The 19,134-nt window shown below is 41.6% G+C and overlaps 1 protein-coding gene across 9 annotated transcripts in view; it reads left to right on the forward strand.

Annotated features, from left to right (window-relative positions):
• The first annotated feature begins 2,921 nt into the window (after positions 1 to 2,921).
• SLC10A7 (solute carrier family 10 member 7) overlaps positions 2,922 to 19,134 on the forward strand; it is a 318,026-nt gene continuing 301,813 nt past the window's right edge. For 2 of the 9 annotated variants that reach the window (XM_061384058.1, XM_061384057.1), the window contains exons 1-2: positions 2,932 to 4,377; positions 11,884 to 11,966. In XM_061384058.1, the coding sequence (XP_061240042.1) occupies positions 4,278 to 4,377; positions 11,884 to 11,966 (183 nt within the window). In that variant the 5' untranslated portion in view covers positions 2,932 to 4,277. Of the gene's footprint in view, positions 4,378 to 11,883; positions 11,967 to 19,134 lie in introns of all 9 variants that reach the window. The other 7 variants (XM_061384061.1, XM_061384060.1, XR_009730249.1 and 4 more) reach the window with 7 other exon arrangements.

Raw genomic sequence — 19,134 nt, forward strand, 5'->3', positions numbered from 1 at the left:
TAGTTTTCTGCTGTAATTGGCAAGGCTACTATATATCTTTATCTTTGCTATATTTAGAATACTGTACAGGAATATAAGAGCATTTCCTTTCATGGTAACATTTTGGAGCTCAACAATATTCACTAGTGTAAAAGTATTTTCTGATCAAACCAATTGCTCTCGTATATACGTTTGTTGGAAGATTACATGATATGTTGAAGATTATGTTATTATGGATTTGTTTCTATTTAATTTGTAATTACTTCCAATGTTTAAAAGAATACAAATGACTTAACTTCTCAAAAGAAAAATATAAAATAATATTACCACACCCTATATACTTTTCACCAATTATTCATCAGTGATAAATTACATGGATTGATTACTGAACTAAGCACTACCAACTAAATTGTTACTGTGCATTGCCAGGTACCATTTTATTACATTTTTATTGTATAGGATACATAAAGCCAGAGTTGAGTGAGGCCATATTTCTGGAAAGAGGGTGAGATTTCTGGATGGTAGCTCAAATGCTAAAGAATTTGCCTGCAATGCTGGAGACCCAGGTTCAATCCCTGGGCCAGGAAGATCCCCTGGAGAAGGGCATGGCAATCCACTCCAGTATTCTTGCCTGGAGAATCCTATGGACAGAGGAGCCTGGTGGGCTACCGTCCATGGGGTCACAAAGAGTTGGACATGACTGGGCGACAAACACATACAAACACACACTTGCCTCACAGTCCCTTATTTAAAGGCTTTTTTTCTGTTCACGCTGTCTCTCTGGGAAATCTTATCCAATTGTATGGCTTTAAAGACTCCTAGGACTCCTACGTTTTTGTCTCTCTCTAGCCTTGATCGCTCTCTGTGAACTACTTAGTCACCTGCCTGACCTCCACCTAAATTTCTTTCCTATTTCTTTTTTATTTTGGGGGGGTGTGCTGTACAGCTTGTGAAATTTTAGTTCCCCTACCAGGGATTCAATCCCAGGCCCTGGCAGAGAAAGTGCCAAGTCCTAACCACTAGACCGCCAGGAGTCCCTCCATCTGAATCTCTAACAAGCCCTCTTCAAGCTATCTCAAAATAAATTTTGATTTTCTTCACTAAATCTGCTCTTCCCTATCTTTTTCATCTTCGTAAATTGATACCAACATTCACCCAAATAGTGTGTGTGTGTGTGTGTGTTAGTCGCATGAGATGCAAGAAATGTGGGTTTGATCTCTGGGTGGGGAAGATCCCCTGGAGGAAGGCATGGCGACCCACTTGAGTATTCTTGCCTGGAGAATCCCTTGGACAGAAGAGCCTGGCGGGCTACTGGGCTACTCTGGTGTTGCAAAGAGTCAGACATGACTTAGCGACTAAACAACAAAAACAAAACATTTCCTATAGCCTCCCTCCACACTTAAATAAAATCTAAACTTTATTACCTGGTCTACAAATACTTCCATGATCTGGATGCTGGGGCCCCTGCCTCCTCTGGCTCCCCAGCAGAGTGAATGACAGTCCTTTGGCCTTCCTTCCTTTAACATGCTGTCGTAGGCAGAATAATGGCCCCTGAAGATGACCACACTCTAATCCCCAGAACCTGTGACTATGTTACTGTGATTAAGAATTAAATCAAGATAGGAACATTACCCTGGATTAGCTGGGTGTGCCCAGTGGAATCAGAAGGGTCTCTGTAAGTAAAAGAAGGAGGCAGTGGCGGAATGATTGATCATGAGGAAGACTGGAAGGACCACTGTGGACTCTGAAGATGAAGGGAACCTAAAGCCAAGGAATGCAGGTAACCCTTAGAAACAGAAGAGGAAATACATTCTCTAGAAACCCAGAAAGGAATGCAGACCTGTGGACATATTGATTTTAGCCCAGTGAGAACCATTTTGGACTTCTGAACCCCTAAACTATGAGGTACTAAATTTATGTTGTTTTAAGCCACTGAGTTAACTTGTCACAGCAGCAATAGGAGACTAATACACATGTCGAGATCATTCCCACCTCAGGGCCTTTACAAAGGTTGTTCACCAGTTGCTCCTCCTGCCTGAAGTGCTCATCTCTCAAATACAGGCATTCTGAACATTCACCTGTCATTTGGGTCTGTTTAAACTGCACCCATTCATAAAGGCCTCCCCCAACCACTCAAAGTAGCTTCCTTGTTATTCTCTCTCACTGGTTGGACCTGTTATATTATCATCATGGCACTTATATTACTTTTCTATGTCATTGGAACACACAAGGAAAGCTGAAACCTTGTCTCTTACTTTTCCTTGTAACAACCCGTATCTAGAATAATGCCTAGCACAAAGTAGAAGCTCAAAAAACATTTTTTTTGAATAAATGAATGAGTATTTTTTCCATGCAAAGCAATGGACATATACACTATACCACTGAATCTTTTTAACAGCCTGATGGGACAGGTTTTTATTACCATTTTATTAGACATAAAGTCCATGAGAACAATGTAAGGTGAACTCCTATTGGTATGTTAGTTGCTCAGTGGTGTCCAACTCTTTGCAACCCCCTAGACTGTAGCCTGCCAGGCTCTTCTGTCCATGGAATTCTCTGCAAGAATACTTGAGTGGGTTGCCTTTTCCTTCTCCAGGGGATGACAAATGTCTTTATAGGAGATATACACAACAGCAGCCACCAATGTGAAAATAGATGCAGAGACTGGAGTGCTGTGGCCATAAGCCAAGGAAGCCAAGTAATGCCAACAACCAATAGTGGCTATAAGAGACACGGAAGGATTTTCTCCTCACAAGCTCCAAAGGAAGTGTGGCCTTGGCAACACCCTGATTTGGGACTTCTGGCTTCCATTTTGAGGTATATGTTACAGTATCCATAGGAACCTGATGCAGAATTCACAGTGCTTTGTGTTCTTTCCCTTTAGGTAACCACTACAACTAAAAATCATTTCCAGTGATCAGAGTTCTTGGTGAGAACACAGCATTTTCCTGATTTATTTATTGGGGTGCATAAGAGAAGGAGTTAACATTCCTGCAGGGTCTATGGGTAGAAGTCCATTCACGAAACTAGCAATGTCACTGTTTATCAGAAAACACTTAGAGGGAGAAATGGGGAGGGAAAGAATCTTGCACGTGGGGCAATGGAAGGCAGGACCCGCCCTCCCCCGCCCCAACTCGGTCGCTCACCACTTTTTCCTTGCCGAACCTGACCCTCTTCCCACAGTTGCCCTGATGATGGTTGGGCACGGTCTGGGGTCTAGCAAAAGCGTGCACTCTTCAGAGAAGCCAGCTCAGACGCCCACTCTGACCCTCGTCAGCTTGGTTGAGAGGCAGGGAGAGAGCTCGAGATCCGGTCTCCGGTAGCGGGGCTGAACCTCCAAAGTCCCCACTCCGGGGCCGGTAGTGGCGAAGGGGGTTGGGGCTGACGGCCCTTCCGGGGGCGACCGACCTGGGGCTCTGGCAAGCCCTCCCGGACGCGTCGGTCCTCTGTCTGTGGGCATCTGCTCGGTGCCCAATCCTCAACCCATTTCTCGAGGCTAAAGCTTCCCCGCTGCGGGGACGCAGCTTTCCCCAGGCGGCTGACGAGCTCGGCTAACTCCTGAAGCGCCGAGAGCTCGGAGACAGAGCGCGGCCTCCCCTTCCCCCAGCGTACACGTCAACGCCGGCGTCCAGGAAGCGTCGTAATGTCTCGAAGAGGCTCGCCACCAATAACCCTGCAGCCCGCCGCTCCAGCTGCCAACGGAGAAATCCCTGACTCAAGAGCACCCTGACCCTTCCCGCAGGCTCAAGGCGAATCAAAAGAGAATCTTTCCGCAGATGTACTCCGAGAGGGCGGGTTGCTGTGCCTACAGGGCAGGTTTGTTGGAACCCTTGATAGAACAAGTAGGCTGTGGCTCCTCACGTCACTCCCCGTCCCTGTCATTTTTAAGGTTCCTCAGGTCTCGACTGCGGCGAGTTTGTCAGCCCTACCAGGCAGCCAGCTTTCCTTCCCTAATCGCCAGCGCCGGCCGTTTTCGCCCAAACGTTCGCTTTTGAGCGTTTGCGCTTGGTAGGCGCGGCTAGAGCCGCGGTTTCGTGTGTGCTTCTATTAGGGGCCGTACGGTAGAGATGGCGGCGCTCAGTGAGACTTTCCTGTCACTGGATACTACTACTCCCAGCCCTCCTCAAAGCCGCCGGAGCAACCCCCTGGTCTTTAATTTACAAGTAGCAATTTGACTTGCTCTGCTGCATGTCAGGTGGGAGCTTGGAAAGTGTGGAGAAGCCCTGGGGATTAAGCGACCGTAGCTTAAAAAGAAAAAAAGCCAAGCAAATAAACAAAACCCACCCACCCTAACAAACATGAGGCTGCTGGAGAGAATGAGGAAAGAATGGTTCATGATTGGAATAGTACTGGCGATCGCGGGAGCAAAGCTGGAGCCGTCCATAGGGATGAATGGGGGTAAGTGCTCCACCTCTGCATGCTCCGCCGCGGTTCCCACTTCAGAACTAATTTTCGAGTCTTGGACAGGAGAGGGAGACAGGAATTGGGGAGTGTCTGCCTCTCTTAGGGGCACTGACCAGCCCTTGGTGTCTTTTGGCCTTTTAGCTGATTTTTCAATTTGTCAGCCCCAGAGAGGATTTATAACTAGGAAGGAGGCAAGGGAATTTGAACGCAGGTTGCCTTTGCCGCGGACTAAGGATTGAGAATCCTTAGTGTCAAGCAGTGAGGTTACCGAGAATGAAACTTATCCCTCCTGCCTTCAAAGTAGCATCCTATCCCAAGGGACGCTAGGTTGCCTGGAGTTCCTTATCTATCGGAGTGAACACCATTACCTTGTCCATTTTCGACACTCCCCTCCCCCACGTTAAAAAAGGAAAGGCGGGCCGGCGGCGGGGGGAGAAAAAGGGATACTCTTTCCTCTTCCAACTCAGATTTGGTGGCCCACATGTTGGAGAGTGGTGTTTTCCTGCCGTTCTGCCGCTGCACAAACTCCCAAGCCGACTGACACGTTGCACTCACTGCTTCCGTGTACGGCCGGCACAGTTGCTACACTTAGCAGTTTCACAGATACGGGCTGTGTTAGACCCTGTGTGCTGTGTATTTTGGCAAGGAAATGTAGGCGGGCTTAAAAATCACACCCAGATCTCTGAATAGTGGAATCCTTGTCCTGTGTGGATGGGCATTGGTGGAAATGACTGGAAATAGCATTAGCCTTTCCTGTCCCACCACACCTCCTCCCACCCTTAGACAAGCATGTCTCACTTTTCATAAATGTTCATTGAATTTCTTTAGTTCATTGTCTGCTTGACTTCGTTTGGCAGTTTTCATGCTTATTGACAGCATGCTTATTTCATGCTTATTTACACACCAGCCACACAGGGACAGATAAGGACGGAAGTGAGCACACAATGTTCATGCCAGAGTGAACAGTCAGGAGGCTATTTGAAGTTATTTGTACCTTTTTGTTCAAACATGATGAAAGTGAATGAAATGCTGTCTCAGGGGAACAGCGGTTCCTTCTACCCTCTGCCCTCAATACCTCCATTTAGAGGTAGCTTCAGAAAACATTTAAAAATAATTTTTTGAACAAAGACAGTAGAGATTAAAACTTTTTCTTTTATGTTCTTTCCTTTTCTGTTCAACGTAGTCCACAATGTGGAGGATGTATAGCTGTGAGAGTAAAGCTGTTGGGCTGGTTATCCTGCTGAAGATACCAGTTTCTCCTTTGACATAGTTTCTCTGTGAGCTTTCGGGAAATTTGTGAAGGCTAGTATTCAGGTTCTGTCCAATCAGTTCCCTTGTCCCTGAAGCTTGCTGGGTATGAAGAGTGTTAGAGAGTATCTTTGTGGTGATCTCGGGTGTACGTTTCACTTGCAGAGTCTGTAGCTTACAGTGTTAGGTCTCTGATTTGCTGAGTGTTAAGGTGATGTTACAGGTAATGTATGATCCTCCACGTTGAGATCTGCAGAGACTAGGTTTGGTCAAATTCCTTTTTCTCTTACGTTCCTGGGCTGCTCAGTGGGATGGAGGGTTGTGGACTGCTGAATCATTTTCCCAGGGCTTCCCCCCAGTGACAGGTGTGAGATGCATTCTTGCTTGTTCCCTCAGATTCTACTTAGTGAAGTTTTGGGGGTTATTGTATGTTAGAAATATTGTTTTCCATTTTCACTAGTCCCTATGCCATTAATCTAGAGTTTGTTTAATTATAAAAGAGAAGACTATTAAGAGCTGAGAGGGAACTTTAAATCCTTTTAAGCCAACATGTTTCTTTTACAGCTGAAGGTATTGAGACCTGAGGTCAGGTGACTCACCCTAGGTCAAGTTAGCTAGCTCAGGGGAGAGGAAGGACTGGGAACCGGGACTTCCGTTATATCATACCAGTTGCAACATCCATACATTCTTGGCAATAAATCCATTCTTGGCAATAAATCATTAAAAATGAATAACCATTATAAAGAAAGGCTCTCTGTAATAAAGACGTTTTCCATACTCTGATTTTTATAGCCCAAAAGAAGCTGAGCAGATTCAGCTAATATTAGACAACTGTGTACTCATGTGATTTTTTTTTTTTTTTGAGAGAGATATCCAAGTGTAAAAGTTACTGTTTCTAAAAAAAAAAAGTTAAATGTTTGGGATTTGTTATACAGACCCTCAGGATAAGTTCTTGTATCAAGTATCTTCAATTGACCTTCCCACCTGTAAATCTTCTTCAATAAAAACAAACTTCTGAATAGTACTAAACAACACTTTGACTCCATTAGTTAAAACAACAAAAATCTAGGACCCAGGAGAGGAATGGTGGCTGAAAGTGTTCTGGCCTCTTGTGCTCTACAGAATGATCTAAAGCATCTCTTTTTGCTTGTCCCTCGTAGTCAGAAGTTTCATTTTTGGGTCTGTACACTGGAATTCATATACAGTTTGAATGCACTCACATTGACTGAGAAATTTTCAGTTGAACAGTTTTCTGTTCTCTTCAGCAGGAAGTTGTGATTGTTTTCAACTTGTTAAGAGGGTCTCCTCATCTTTACCTGGATCAACACCTTAATGACCTCACTCTGTGTTGAAGTGTAGGACTTCTACACTTAAAGTATCACATCTTTGCTGTGACCTCCCTTTAAAAGCAATCTGTATACCAATGGGTGAGTTATATATGGCTGGAAATTTACAGAGGTGGGAACGCTAAAGTGAGAGAAGTTGAATGACTTTCCACAGTGGAAAAAGTGGAACAGATACCAGCGTAGATCATTTAATTCTTACTTTTCTGTTCTTTTTACTCAGTTACATTTCATGTTTAAATATATTAAAAAGTTAAACGTGAAGAGCCAGGAGAGATGTGAATGTGCGATTTTCAGGTGTAGATATTCTGTTGCATTTCAACCCAGGGGCACCCTGAGCTCTACCCATCTTGGAGTTTACCAGAGTTCAACACTGTACTATTCATTCTAGGAAAGAAAGGCTTCTTTGGAAGTATAGAGTAAGCTTCTTATTTCTACTTGCATCTATAACTGAAATTATTGCTATTAATAAGACATACCTTCTAAAAAGGAAATTGCTTCATTTTTCCTTTAAGAAAACATAACCAGAAACATGCTCCTGCATAAACTTAAGAACATTAGCATGAACACCTTAGATGAAGTTTAGGAATGAAATTTACTTGATGATAGTAGATTTTATGAAATAATAGTTCGTTGCATTCTTAAGCATTCCAAATAATTTTCTATCTCCCCACCCCCATTCTCATATTTATAAAATATGAGTTTGAAGTCCCAAAGTTGCTCTGTTTTTATGGTTAGTTTTTCTTTTGATGTTGCCATCCCATCCCATTTTCACTGATAAACCTCTTTTTTTTTGCTTTCGTTTAAGGAAAAGTTCTAATTTACATTTCTCCTTTGCTCTTTATAGCCATCGCAAGATCTGAACCTGGTTATATTCATGACTTGGAAGATATAATCATGACCTTGGAGAGAGGCCAAATATCATTCCACAGCATAGTTTCAACTCTCACTCTGTGCAAATATTTATCAGCTTTTAATTTCAGCCCTGCCAGCTTCTAGTTCCTCATTCACACAGTGGACGATCCATTAGCAGCTGTCTCAAAGGGGCTTTAGGTTTCTCCAAATTAGAATTGATTCCTCCTTCCCCTTTAAATGGTACATTGTCAGTGGACCTGGAATAGCCTCACCAGGTTCTTCCATGGATTAGAGTTATTTAGATCTGCATCTAATAAAAAAAACCAGTACACATTGTTTTTAGGATTTAAAACATTCAAAGTGAAGGATCATTCCACTGAATTGTGCCCATTGGTTAATAGTTATGATGTTTGTCTATATATGTGTATGTGTCTGGAGTGTGGGAAGAGTTAGCTTTTTAAAAGATTCAGTTGTTGGCTAACTAAAGTAAGCTTTAGCTGCCCAAAAGAAACATGCAGTCCAAGTCATTTCATGTACTTGCTATGGAGATGCGTCTTTGGATATGTTGCCTAGCTATCGCTTGCAAATATACTGTTAACTCTGTGTATGTGTTTTAGTTACTCAGTCGTGTGACTCTTTGCGACTCCATGGACTGTAGCCTGCCAGGCTCCTCTGTCTATGGAATTCTCCAGGCAAGAATACTGGAGTGGGTTGCCATTCCCTTCTCCAGGGATCTTTCTGACCTAGGGATCAAACCTGGATCTCCCACATTGCAGGCAGATTCTTCACTGTCTGAGCTACCAGAGAAGCCCATACTGGTAACTCTAACCCATCATATACAGAAAATCAGGGTCACCACTGTGGATAGAAGCACAGTTGAGAAGAATAGATCTCAAAAAACACTTGGGATTGAAGGAAAAGAAAAATGCTATGAGTTTTTTTAAAAAGCAAACAAACAGGATATTAAAAATTCCTGGAAGGCATTTACTTCCAAAGTGAACCCGATTCCTGGACTTTCAAATCTGCTCCTGAATCACCTTTCCTCAGCTTTGATGAAATATTATTCCAAAGTGTGAGTGGCTGAGACAGATTCACTCACAAGTATGTTGGAAAAAAAAAATGTACTTCTTTTTTGAAACTCTTTCACTGCATTGAAGTGTAACACCTCTATACCAGCCTTCCCCCTTTGCTCCTTTTTTCTCAGATCATAGCAAAATGATCTGTGTGAATGCCAGGTATCTAAAATAATGTATCACAGTGTTGAAGGAGATCTTTGTTTCTTTTTTTCACTGATGTACTGCTGCTGCTGCTGCTGCTAAGTCACTTCAGTCGTGTCCAACTTTGTGCGACCCCATAGACGGCAGCCCACCAGGCTCCCCCCGTCCCTGGGATTCTCCAGGCAAGAACACTGGAGTGTGTTGCCATTTCCTTCTCCAATGCATGAAAGTGAAACGTGAAAGTGAAGTCGCTCAGTCGTGTCCGACTCTTCGCAACCCCATGGACTGCAGCCTACCAGGCTCCTCTGTCCATGGGATTTTCCAGGCAAGAGTACTGGAGTGGGGTGCCATTGCCTTCTCTGAAAATGTAGCATTGTAGTAGCATAAAAAAGGTTTGTGGACTGAACTTCCTTGGTGGTCCGGTGGCTAAGACTCCGAGCTCCCAGTGCAGGGAGCCTGGATTCCATTTCTGATCAGGGAACTGAGACCCACATGCTGCAACTAAGACCTGGGGCAGCCAAACAAATAAATAAATATTTTTGTAAAATGTTGTTGACTGACTGAGTGGTGATTCTTCCTGAGCTTGGGCTTTTTCATTGAGCAGTACCTATAGGAATGGTGGAGAGTGGCAGGCAGCGGAGGAAGCACGATTTTGGTCCTGTTGTTTGGCTCTGCAGGAGTGTATTCATTCCCTAGCGCTGCCACTACCAATTTCCTCAGACTGGGTGGCAAAAACAACAGAAATTTTTTTTTTTTCCAGAATTCAGACATCAAAATGTGATCATGGCTGTCTGCCCACCGAATGCTCTAGGGAAGAGCTCTTCCTTGCTTCTCCTGGCTTGTGGTTACCAGATATCCTTGGTTCCTTGCCTCAGTCTTCACAAGGCCATCTTCCCTCTGTTTGTGACCATATCCAGAGTTGCCTCCACTTACCAGAATACCAGTCACTGGATTACAGCTCCCCCCAATCCAATTAGACCACTTATTAATAACCTGATTACATCTGCAAAGACCCAATTTCCAAATTAGCTTCATAGGTTCTAGTAGACATGCATTTTGGAGGGATACTATTCAACCTCCTGTAAGAGGGCTGTATAAAATGTCAAATATGAGGTGATCTCAGATTTTAAAATGTTGGTCCGTGCTAGGGTTTCTCAACCCTGGCACTATTGATGTTTAAAAAATTTTTTGCTAATATTTATTTGGATTTATTTAGTTTTCAGTATAAGAAATAATGAAGTACAGATACATTTGAACTCCCCTTTTTTTTATTGGAGTATACTTGCTTTGGAATGTTGTGTTAGTTTCTACTGTTATTGACATTTTTGGATATGATAATTCTGATACGTTTGATTTTGGATATGATAATTCATATCATTGGATATGATCATTCTAAAAAATATTCTCCGGGATGTTTAGGAGAATTCCTGGTCTCTACTAGATGTCAGTAATGCACCCTACCCCCTGAGTTATAACAACCCCAAAAAATGTTTCAGAACATTGCCAAACGTCCATGGGTGACAAAATTTCCACAGCTGGAGAACCACTGTTATATGGGGATAAAATGGCACTTTCTCAGAATTGCAGCGTTGTCCTTTGGTTAGTGAATTAGGTCTTCAAGTCAATTGTGTCTGCTCTTGTTTGTTGTGTAGTCGCTATGTCACGACCAGCTCTTTTGCAACCCCGTGGACTGTAGCCTGCCGGGCTCCTCTATCCATGGGATTTCTAGGTAGGAATACTGGAGTCAGTTGCCATTTCCTTCTCCAGGGTATCTTCTTGACCTAAGGATCGAGCTTGTGTTTCCTGCTTTGGCAGCTGGATTCTTTACCACTGAGCCACCAGGGAAGCCCCCGATTGTGTATAATCTACATCAATCAGTCAATAAATATTAGGGTCGTCCCTGTTATACCCATAGTATTAGCACCTCTAGGGTGGTGCCACTTTGTCTCTAGAGAAGATTTTCCAGAGGTGAAAGATCAGCCCTATCTGGTTCACCACAGTATTCCTGGGGCCTGGCAAAATTTAATCTTAGCAATCTTAACAATATATTGTTAAGTACTCTGCTACTCGGGCTTCCCAGGTGGCTGAGACAGTAAAGAATCCGCCTGCAGTGCAGGAGACCTGGGTTCGATCCCTGGGTTGGGAAGATCCCCTGAAGGAGGGCATGGCAACTCACTCCAGTATTCTTGCCTGGAGAATCCCATGGACAGAGGAGCCTGGCGGGGCTAGAGTCCATGAGGTTGCAAAGAGTCAGACATAACTGAGCATCTAAGCGCACACACACACACTCTGCTACTCTATATGCATTATCTTATTCATATAGTAAGTGCTCAATAAATACTTGTGCTCTGAGTGCACGCGGGCAGAACTGAACGTGCATGAATATAAGGTTTGATCTCTGATATCCTAGGAGAAATAAGATAATATTTGCTAAAAAGAAGGGGACTTCTTCCACTGATTTTCTTCTTTTGGTGGTGCTGGTGGGGGAGAATTTTGATTGTTATATAAGCACAGATACTGTGGCAGATAAAATCAGAATTAATGTAGAAGGATGCTGCCTGTCTGCTCTCCTGTGTGAGAGCAGTGTTTATTTTCATTCTTCTGGTCTGAGGATTCTGTGCTGAACTGGACGGCCGTGGTCCTTGCCCTCCGGAAAATCCTGTCCAGAGTTAGGCTGCCTCACAGTGAACACTCAGCTCTGTCAGCTCATTAGTACAGTAGAGGCAACACCAAGATTTAAAGTCCCGTTTGTTCTCCTCCAATGGATTCTTCTTTCGTGTCAAGTAAATGCCTGTCGGAAATGCTAATCTAACAGTGACTCATTTCTCTCTCTTTAGGACCACTGAAGCCAGAAATAACTGTCTCTTACATTGCTGTCGCAACAATATTCTTTAACAGCGGACTATCATTAAATACAGAGGTACTGTTACCTATGGGGGCACATGAAAAGCAGGGAGAAAAATTTAATTTGCGCTTACTGCTTTGAAATTTCAGTTTCCTTTTGTAAAGCCATGTGTATTTACAGTCTGAAGGCTTCCCTGTCACAGAGAGTGACTTGCACCTCTGCAAAGGACTTGAGTTTTGTACCTAGTAACTGCGTATCATAGATACTGAACTATAGTTGGACAGCGGCATGGAGACCAAAGGAAGGTGTGGTTAGAGTGGTTATGTTTTTAATACAGTGAACTGAAACATCTACTTCCGGTCTTTTTCAGATTGTGTTGGTCACTGTAGTGGCCCCTGCTGGGGCACTCTGGAGCCACTGATGTTTAGTTAGGTTTCCATAACTTGTGGATCTTCTTTAGCTTCTAGGACTTGTGTTGCTCAAATGCTGCTGCTTATAGTTTTTAACTAATTTTTGTGTGTTTTTTTTTTTAAGTATATTCTTTGTTGGCATATCTATTACCTATTAATATGGCATATCTATTACATATTAATATATAAACATATTAATGAGTGTTTTAACTGAAATGCAGGAATTTTTCACATTAAACCACCATCTATCATGAACACACACAGGTAATTTTATTTACTGATCTAGCTATCCCTGAATATGAGATTCTTTTAGAATTAAACAAATCGAGATATTTTAACATCCGAGAGAGGAATGAGTAGAATTTATGATTCTCCTTTGAATTGTAATAAAAGAAGAAAAGAAGAAAATACCCGTTTACCTTTCAAGAAATTATGTTGAGCTTGTAAAGTTGTCATTCTAAGATATGCTTATTCATATGTAATATGTAGGTAGGGACTCTTACTATGTCAGGATTTGGGGCATTTTTGGAAATAGGTTTAAAATTCTGTTTCCACATTACATCTTGCTTGTATTTATTTTAATTTTCTTTTAAGTGTGCTTTGAATAAAAACTGTATTTAGTTACCTTCACTTTTGACCATCCTAGTAGCAACTTGGAAAAAGCATGCTCTGACTAAATTTATGTATTCTGTAGTTGTCAAGTTGGTATAAATCTTACCAATGGGGCATTTTTGATATAGAAGGGACCCCTGTGTAATGTCTGAGGAATTTTGTCTCAAGAATTTGAAATATTGTCACTAATTACTTGCTCTTTTGAAACTGACTTAGAATGAGATTTCCTAAATAGGTTACATTCTGGTTTTTGTAAGTTATGTTGACGTGAGAGGACTATGGTTGGTGCTTGGGGGGGCGGGCACAGGCTTTCTCTGTCAACACCTGAGTTCTACATTTGGTTCTCAGATGTGGGATCCAGTGATACAGAAAGATACTTGCCACTCCTGTGGTACTGGATGGCTCTTCCCTGGAGGTCTTCCTGCTGGCCTTGGCTGATTCTCTTTGTGGAACAGGTGCCTCACCCAAGCCCTGTGCTTGACACATTGCTCTAACTACATCCCCTGCTGGCTGCTTAATGTCTGCAGCTGTTCTCTGTTGTGAAGTTGCCAAGTCGATTCCAACTCTTTGTAACCCTGTGGACTGAGTCCCTCCAGGCTCCTCTGTCTATGGGATTTCCCAGGCAAGAATACTGGAGTGGGTTGCCATTTCCTTCTCCAACAGTTTTTCTTTATGCCTTGGGAAATCTGGCAAGATTTGATTCTCTCACTCCTTTAGTTTCTTGCTTAACGCTATACTGTCAAGCAGCCAACTCTGTGGGATGCAGGAGTTGAAGAAGGAAGAATGTCATACTTACCAGCATTTTCTAAGGACCAAATTCTTCTGTAAGCACCTAGGAAACCTTCATCCAGCCAATTTGGCTCTGATGATGAAATGCCTGGATCCTGTGTTTTATCATGGTATCTAAGCAGCCATCAAAGCCACTTCCTCCATTAAGGGCCCTTTTCAAACTAATACAATATTAAGTCATTTTCAAGATCCATTTAACTTAAGATGCCCTAGATTGTATCATTATGTAGTGTTAAACCATCACTAGGCCTTGCTAATTTCCCAAGCAAGTGAACAGTTGTAAGTTAGGAGGTAGCAATCTGATCTTCATGTTACTTGTGTTTTAGTTAATAATCAAATTAATATCAGCCGGGGCTACTATTTTTTTTATCCTACTAGGTCCTGGAATAGTGCATTTTTGCACATAGGAGACAGCAAATTATTATTAACTTGAGTCTATTTGCAAGCATTTACATTGGTCCCACTCAAGTTTGATTTATCTTGAACATTTCATGTAGTATTACTTATATGTTGAGGTAATGATGTGTATTCTAAAATTTGTTTTGTTCATTTATTACAATTATAAAGGACTGTGTATTAATACTTCATGCTAAAAAGATTTAATGCTAAATCTTGTTTTATAACTCTTGGTTTCTAGTTTGTGAAATACCTGTTGAAATGGTTTCTGAACTTTCTTTTGTAGTGTTATGAAATATGGTCACATTTGAAATATATTTTATATTTAGTTAGCTTCAGACCTGCAGTTTCAGAGGATTAGTCACTGAAGAGATTGTAACGGGACCAATCTCACTTAAACAGGTACCCAGACGTGCTTATGACCACAGGTCCTGCAGCCTTGTAAACTTGTGCTTGGCCTGGGAGAGGAGCAAAGATGAACAGGAAGCTCAGAGCCTGAGAAGGGTCCCCAGTAGACTAAAATGTTTAGTTTTCCTTATTTTCCTAAACAGATCATTTTTTCAAAAATCCTGTTAGCTTAGAAGTAACTATAGCAAATTCTAAACTTGAGGCTACTGCTGCTTGTATCCAGCCCAGAGCTATGAGGCTGCTTCTCAAAGCAAATCCAGTAAAGGTCAAATAAGGGTTAGCAGGGAAATTGGTATGTAATGAAAATATTTCCAAATCCCAGTCTGAGCCTCTGATTTTAAGCAATTCTTGATGCTGTCAGTGAGGCCCCGGTATGTGGAGTATCCCTTTAAGTTTATTTTAATGGAATTCGACCTGTATTACATGTGAGTAAACAAAATGTCATGCGAAATCAACTTTTCAATTATTCATGATGGTGTTTAAGTATGTGGCCCTAAATTCTACACGGATATGTTTGGAGTAATACTCTTTTGAATTTTATAGTGTTTACTTGCTTTTTCTTTTCCACTGCTACCTTATTTTAGCTTTAAGATTGTATGAAGAAGATACAAAAAATATAGAACATTGGGTTTTTGTGACAGTCTTGGAATCTTTCTTGGAAACATTTCATGTCTGTTAACTCCATGTTGTTAAGAAGACCTTGATGACCCAACATAGCAGCCCCTTGTGATTCATTTTGCTGGCTTCTTTACTGTTCCATTAGTCTGATACAGTGTCACTTGTTTCTAATCGTTATTTATCAGGTCAGCTTGTATTTTTTTAACTACATTTTTTATAACTTTTTTCATGATTCCAAAAGTAGTATTTCCCCACGTAGAAAGATTAGAAAGAATAAAAATAACTGCTCTTAACATTGTGTGAATTTTAGTCCTTTTTTCCTAGACATATTTTTTATATTAGTTCATTTCAGCTGCTCAGTCATGTCCGACTCTTTGCGACCTCATACACTGCGGCACGCCAGCCTTCCCTGTTCATCACCAACTCCTGGAATTTGCTCAAACCCATGTCCATTGAGTCGGTGATGCCATCCAACCATCTCATCCTCTATCGTCCCCTTCTCCTCCCGCCTTCAATCTTTCCCAGCATCAGGGTCTTTTCAAATGAGTCAGTTCTTCACATCAGGTGGCCAAAGTATTGGAGCTTCAGCTTCAGCATCAGTCCTTCCAGTGAATATTCAGGACTGATTTCCTTTAGGATGGACTAGGTGGATCTCCTTGAAGTCCAAGGGACTCTCAAGAGTCTTCTCCAACACCACAGTTCAAAAGCATCGATTCTTCGGTGCTCAGCTTTCTTTATAGTCCAACTCTCATATCCATACATGTCTACTGGAAAAACCAAAGCTTTGACTAGATGGACCTTTGTTGGCAAAGTAATGTCTCTGTTTTTTAATATGCTGTCTAGGTTGGTCATAGCTTTTCTTCCAAGGAGCAAGCATCTTTTAATTTCAAGGGTGCAGTCACCATCTGCAGTGATTTCAGAACCCCAAAACATGAAGTCTATCACTGGTTCCATTGGTTCCCCATCTATTTGCCATTAAATGATGGGACCAGATGCCATGATCTTAGTTTTCTGAATGTTGAGCATTTTTTATTACTTTACAATATTGTGGTGGTTTTTGCAATACATTCACATGAATCAGCCATCCCCATCCTGACCCTCCCTCCCACCTCCCTCCCCATCCCATCCCTCAGGGTCATCCCAGTGCACTGAATGTTGAGCTTTAAGCCAACTTTTTCTTTCACTCTCCTCTTTCACTTTCATTAAGAGGCTCTTTAGTTCTTCTTCACTTTCTGCCATAAGGATGGTGTCATCTACATATCTGAGGTTATTGATATTTCTCCCGGCAATCTTGATTCCAGCTTGTACTTCATCCAGCCCAGCGTTTTTCATGATGTACTCTGCAAATAAGTTATATAAGCAGGGAGACAATATATAGCCTTGACATACTCCTTTCCTGATTTGGAATCACTCTGTTGTTCCATGTCCAGTTCTAAGTGTTTCTTCTTGACCTGCATACAGATTTCTCAGGAGGTAGGTAAGGTGGTCTGGTATGCCCATCTCTTTAAGAATGTTCCACTGTTTGTTGTGATCCACACAGTCAAAGGCTTTGGCGTAGGCAATGAAGCAGAAGTAGATGTTTTTCTGGAACTCTCTTGCTTTTTTTTTGATCCAGTGGATGTTGGCAATTTGATCTCTGGTTCCTCTGTCTTTTTTAATACAGCTTGAACATCTGGAATTTCACAGTCCAAGTACTGTTGAAGTCTGGCTTGGAGAATTTTGAGCATAACTTTGCTAGCGTGTGAGATGAGTACAATTTTGTGGTAATTTGCACATTCTTTGGCATTGCCTTTCTTTGGGATTGGAATGAAAACAGATCTTTTCCAGTCCTGTGGCCACTGCTGAGTTTTCCAAATTTGCTGGCATATTGAGTGTAGCACTTTCACAGCATCATCTTTTAGGATTTGAAATAGCTCAACAGGAATTCCATCACCTCCACTAGCTTTGTTCATAGTGATGCTTCCTAAGGCCCACTTGACTTCGCATTCCAAGATGTCTGGCTCTAGGTGAGTGATCACACCATAGTGGTTATCTGGGTCATGAAGGTCTTTTTTGTACAGTTCTTCTGTGTATTCTTGCTACCTCTTCTTAAAATCTTCTGCTTCTGTTAGGTCCATACCATTTCTGTCCTTTATTGTGCCCATCTTTGCATGAAATGTCCCCTTGGTATCTCTAATTTTCTTGAAGAGATCTCTAGTCTTTCCCATCCTATTGTTTTTCTCTCTTTCTTTGCATTGATCACTGAGGAAGGCTTTCTTATTTCTCCATGCTAGTCTTTGGAACTTTGTTTTGTATGTAGAGACTTTTAAAAATAAAGAATTTTTAAAAATTGTATATATATTATATATATGTATACATATTTTTGCATAAATATGCACATACATACACAATATACAATTTTATTTTTCTATGTTATATTGTATAATGGTAATTTTTCATGTAATTTAATATTTTATTTACTTTTTCTTTATATTTGAAAATAAGATAATTTGTATTTTATTCACTTTTATGAACATAAATCAAAAGATATAAGTGTATTTATGATGAGAAGTATTCTTTTCACCCCTCTACTAAATACTCAGTTCTCTTCTCTGGAGGAAACCAATATGAACAGTTTCTGTATCTCTTTCCAGAGATACTCTATGTAAAATGAACATATATATATGTACCTCCCCACCCCCGCTGTCAAACTGTGGTATTTTGTACTGTTTGCCACCTTACTTTATTTTACTCAAAACACGTATCTTGGGGATTGTTTCATATCAGCACATAAAAAACTCCTTGTTTCTTTTTGAATGTTGAAAAATACTATATTTTAAGAATGTGTCTTGATATATTTCCTCATTTTCTGTTGATAGACATTTGTATAACTTATGACATTTTGCTATCATAAACATTCTGAAAAGGCTAACTTAAAAATATGTTATTTTCTACATTTGATAATACATGTGAAGGATTAATTCCTTGAAGTAGAATTTCTGGGTCAGACAACTTGTGAAAGTTTGAATTATGAGAGATAGTCCAGGTACCTAGAAAGGAGGCAGGTGCTGACTGAAGTAATGAGTTGCCAGGTTTGGTCTCCTTAAGTTGAGCCAATGACATGCCTGTTGGTTAAGTAGGAAGAGATTCGCGAACTCCTACATCCTGGTCTACACATTTTTTTTTGTTTGTTTGCTTTTTCTAAAATGTTTTAGACTTTATTTTTTTAAATTAATTTATTTATTTTAATTGAAGGCTACTTTACAATATTGTAGTGGTTTTTGCCATATGTTGACATCAATCAGCCATGAGTGTACATGTGTTCCCCATCCTGAACCCCCCTCCCACCTCCCTCCCCATCCCATCCCTCAGGGTCATCCCAGCGCACCAGCCCTGAGTGCCCTGTATCATGCATTGAACCTGGACTGGCGATCTATTTCACATATGATAATATACATGTTTCAATGCCATTCTCCCATATCATCCCACCCTCACCCTCTCCCACAGACTCCAAAAGACTGTTCCATACATCTTTTGATGTCTCACATATAGGGTCATCGTTACCATCTTTCCAAATTCCATCAGTTCAGTTCAGTTCAGTCGCTCAGTCGTGTCCAACTGTTTGCGACCCCATGAATCGCAGCACGCCAGGCCTCCCTGTCCATCACAAACTCCCGGAGTTCATTCAATCTCATGTCCATCGAGTTGGTGATGCCATCCAGCCATCTCATCCTCTGTCATCCCCTTCTCCTCCTGCCCCCAACCCCTCCCAGCGTTATGGTCTTTCCAATGAGTTAACTCTTCCCATGAGGTGGCCAAAATATTGGAGTTTCAGCTTCAGCATCAGTCCTTCCAATGAATACCCAGGACTGATCTCCTTTAGGATGGACTGGTTGGATCTCCTTGCAGTCCAAGGGACTCTCAAGAGTCTTCTCCAACACCACAGTTCAAAAGCATCAATTCTTCGGCACTCAGCTTTCTTCACAGTCCAACTCTCACATCCATACATGACCACTGGAAAAACCATAGCC

This window comes from Bos javanicus, chromosome 17 (genome assembly GCF_032452875.1).
Source record: "Bos javanicus breed banteng chromosome 17, ARS-OSU_banteng_1.0, whole genome shotgun sequence".
Taxonomy (NCBI): domain Eukaryota; kingdom Metazoa; phylum Chordata; class Mammalia; order Artiodactyla; family Bovidae; genus Bos; species Bos javanicus.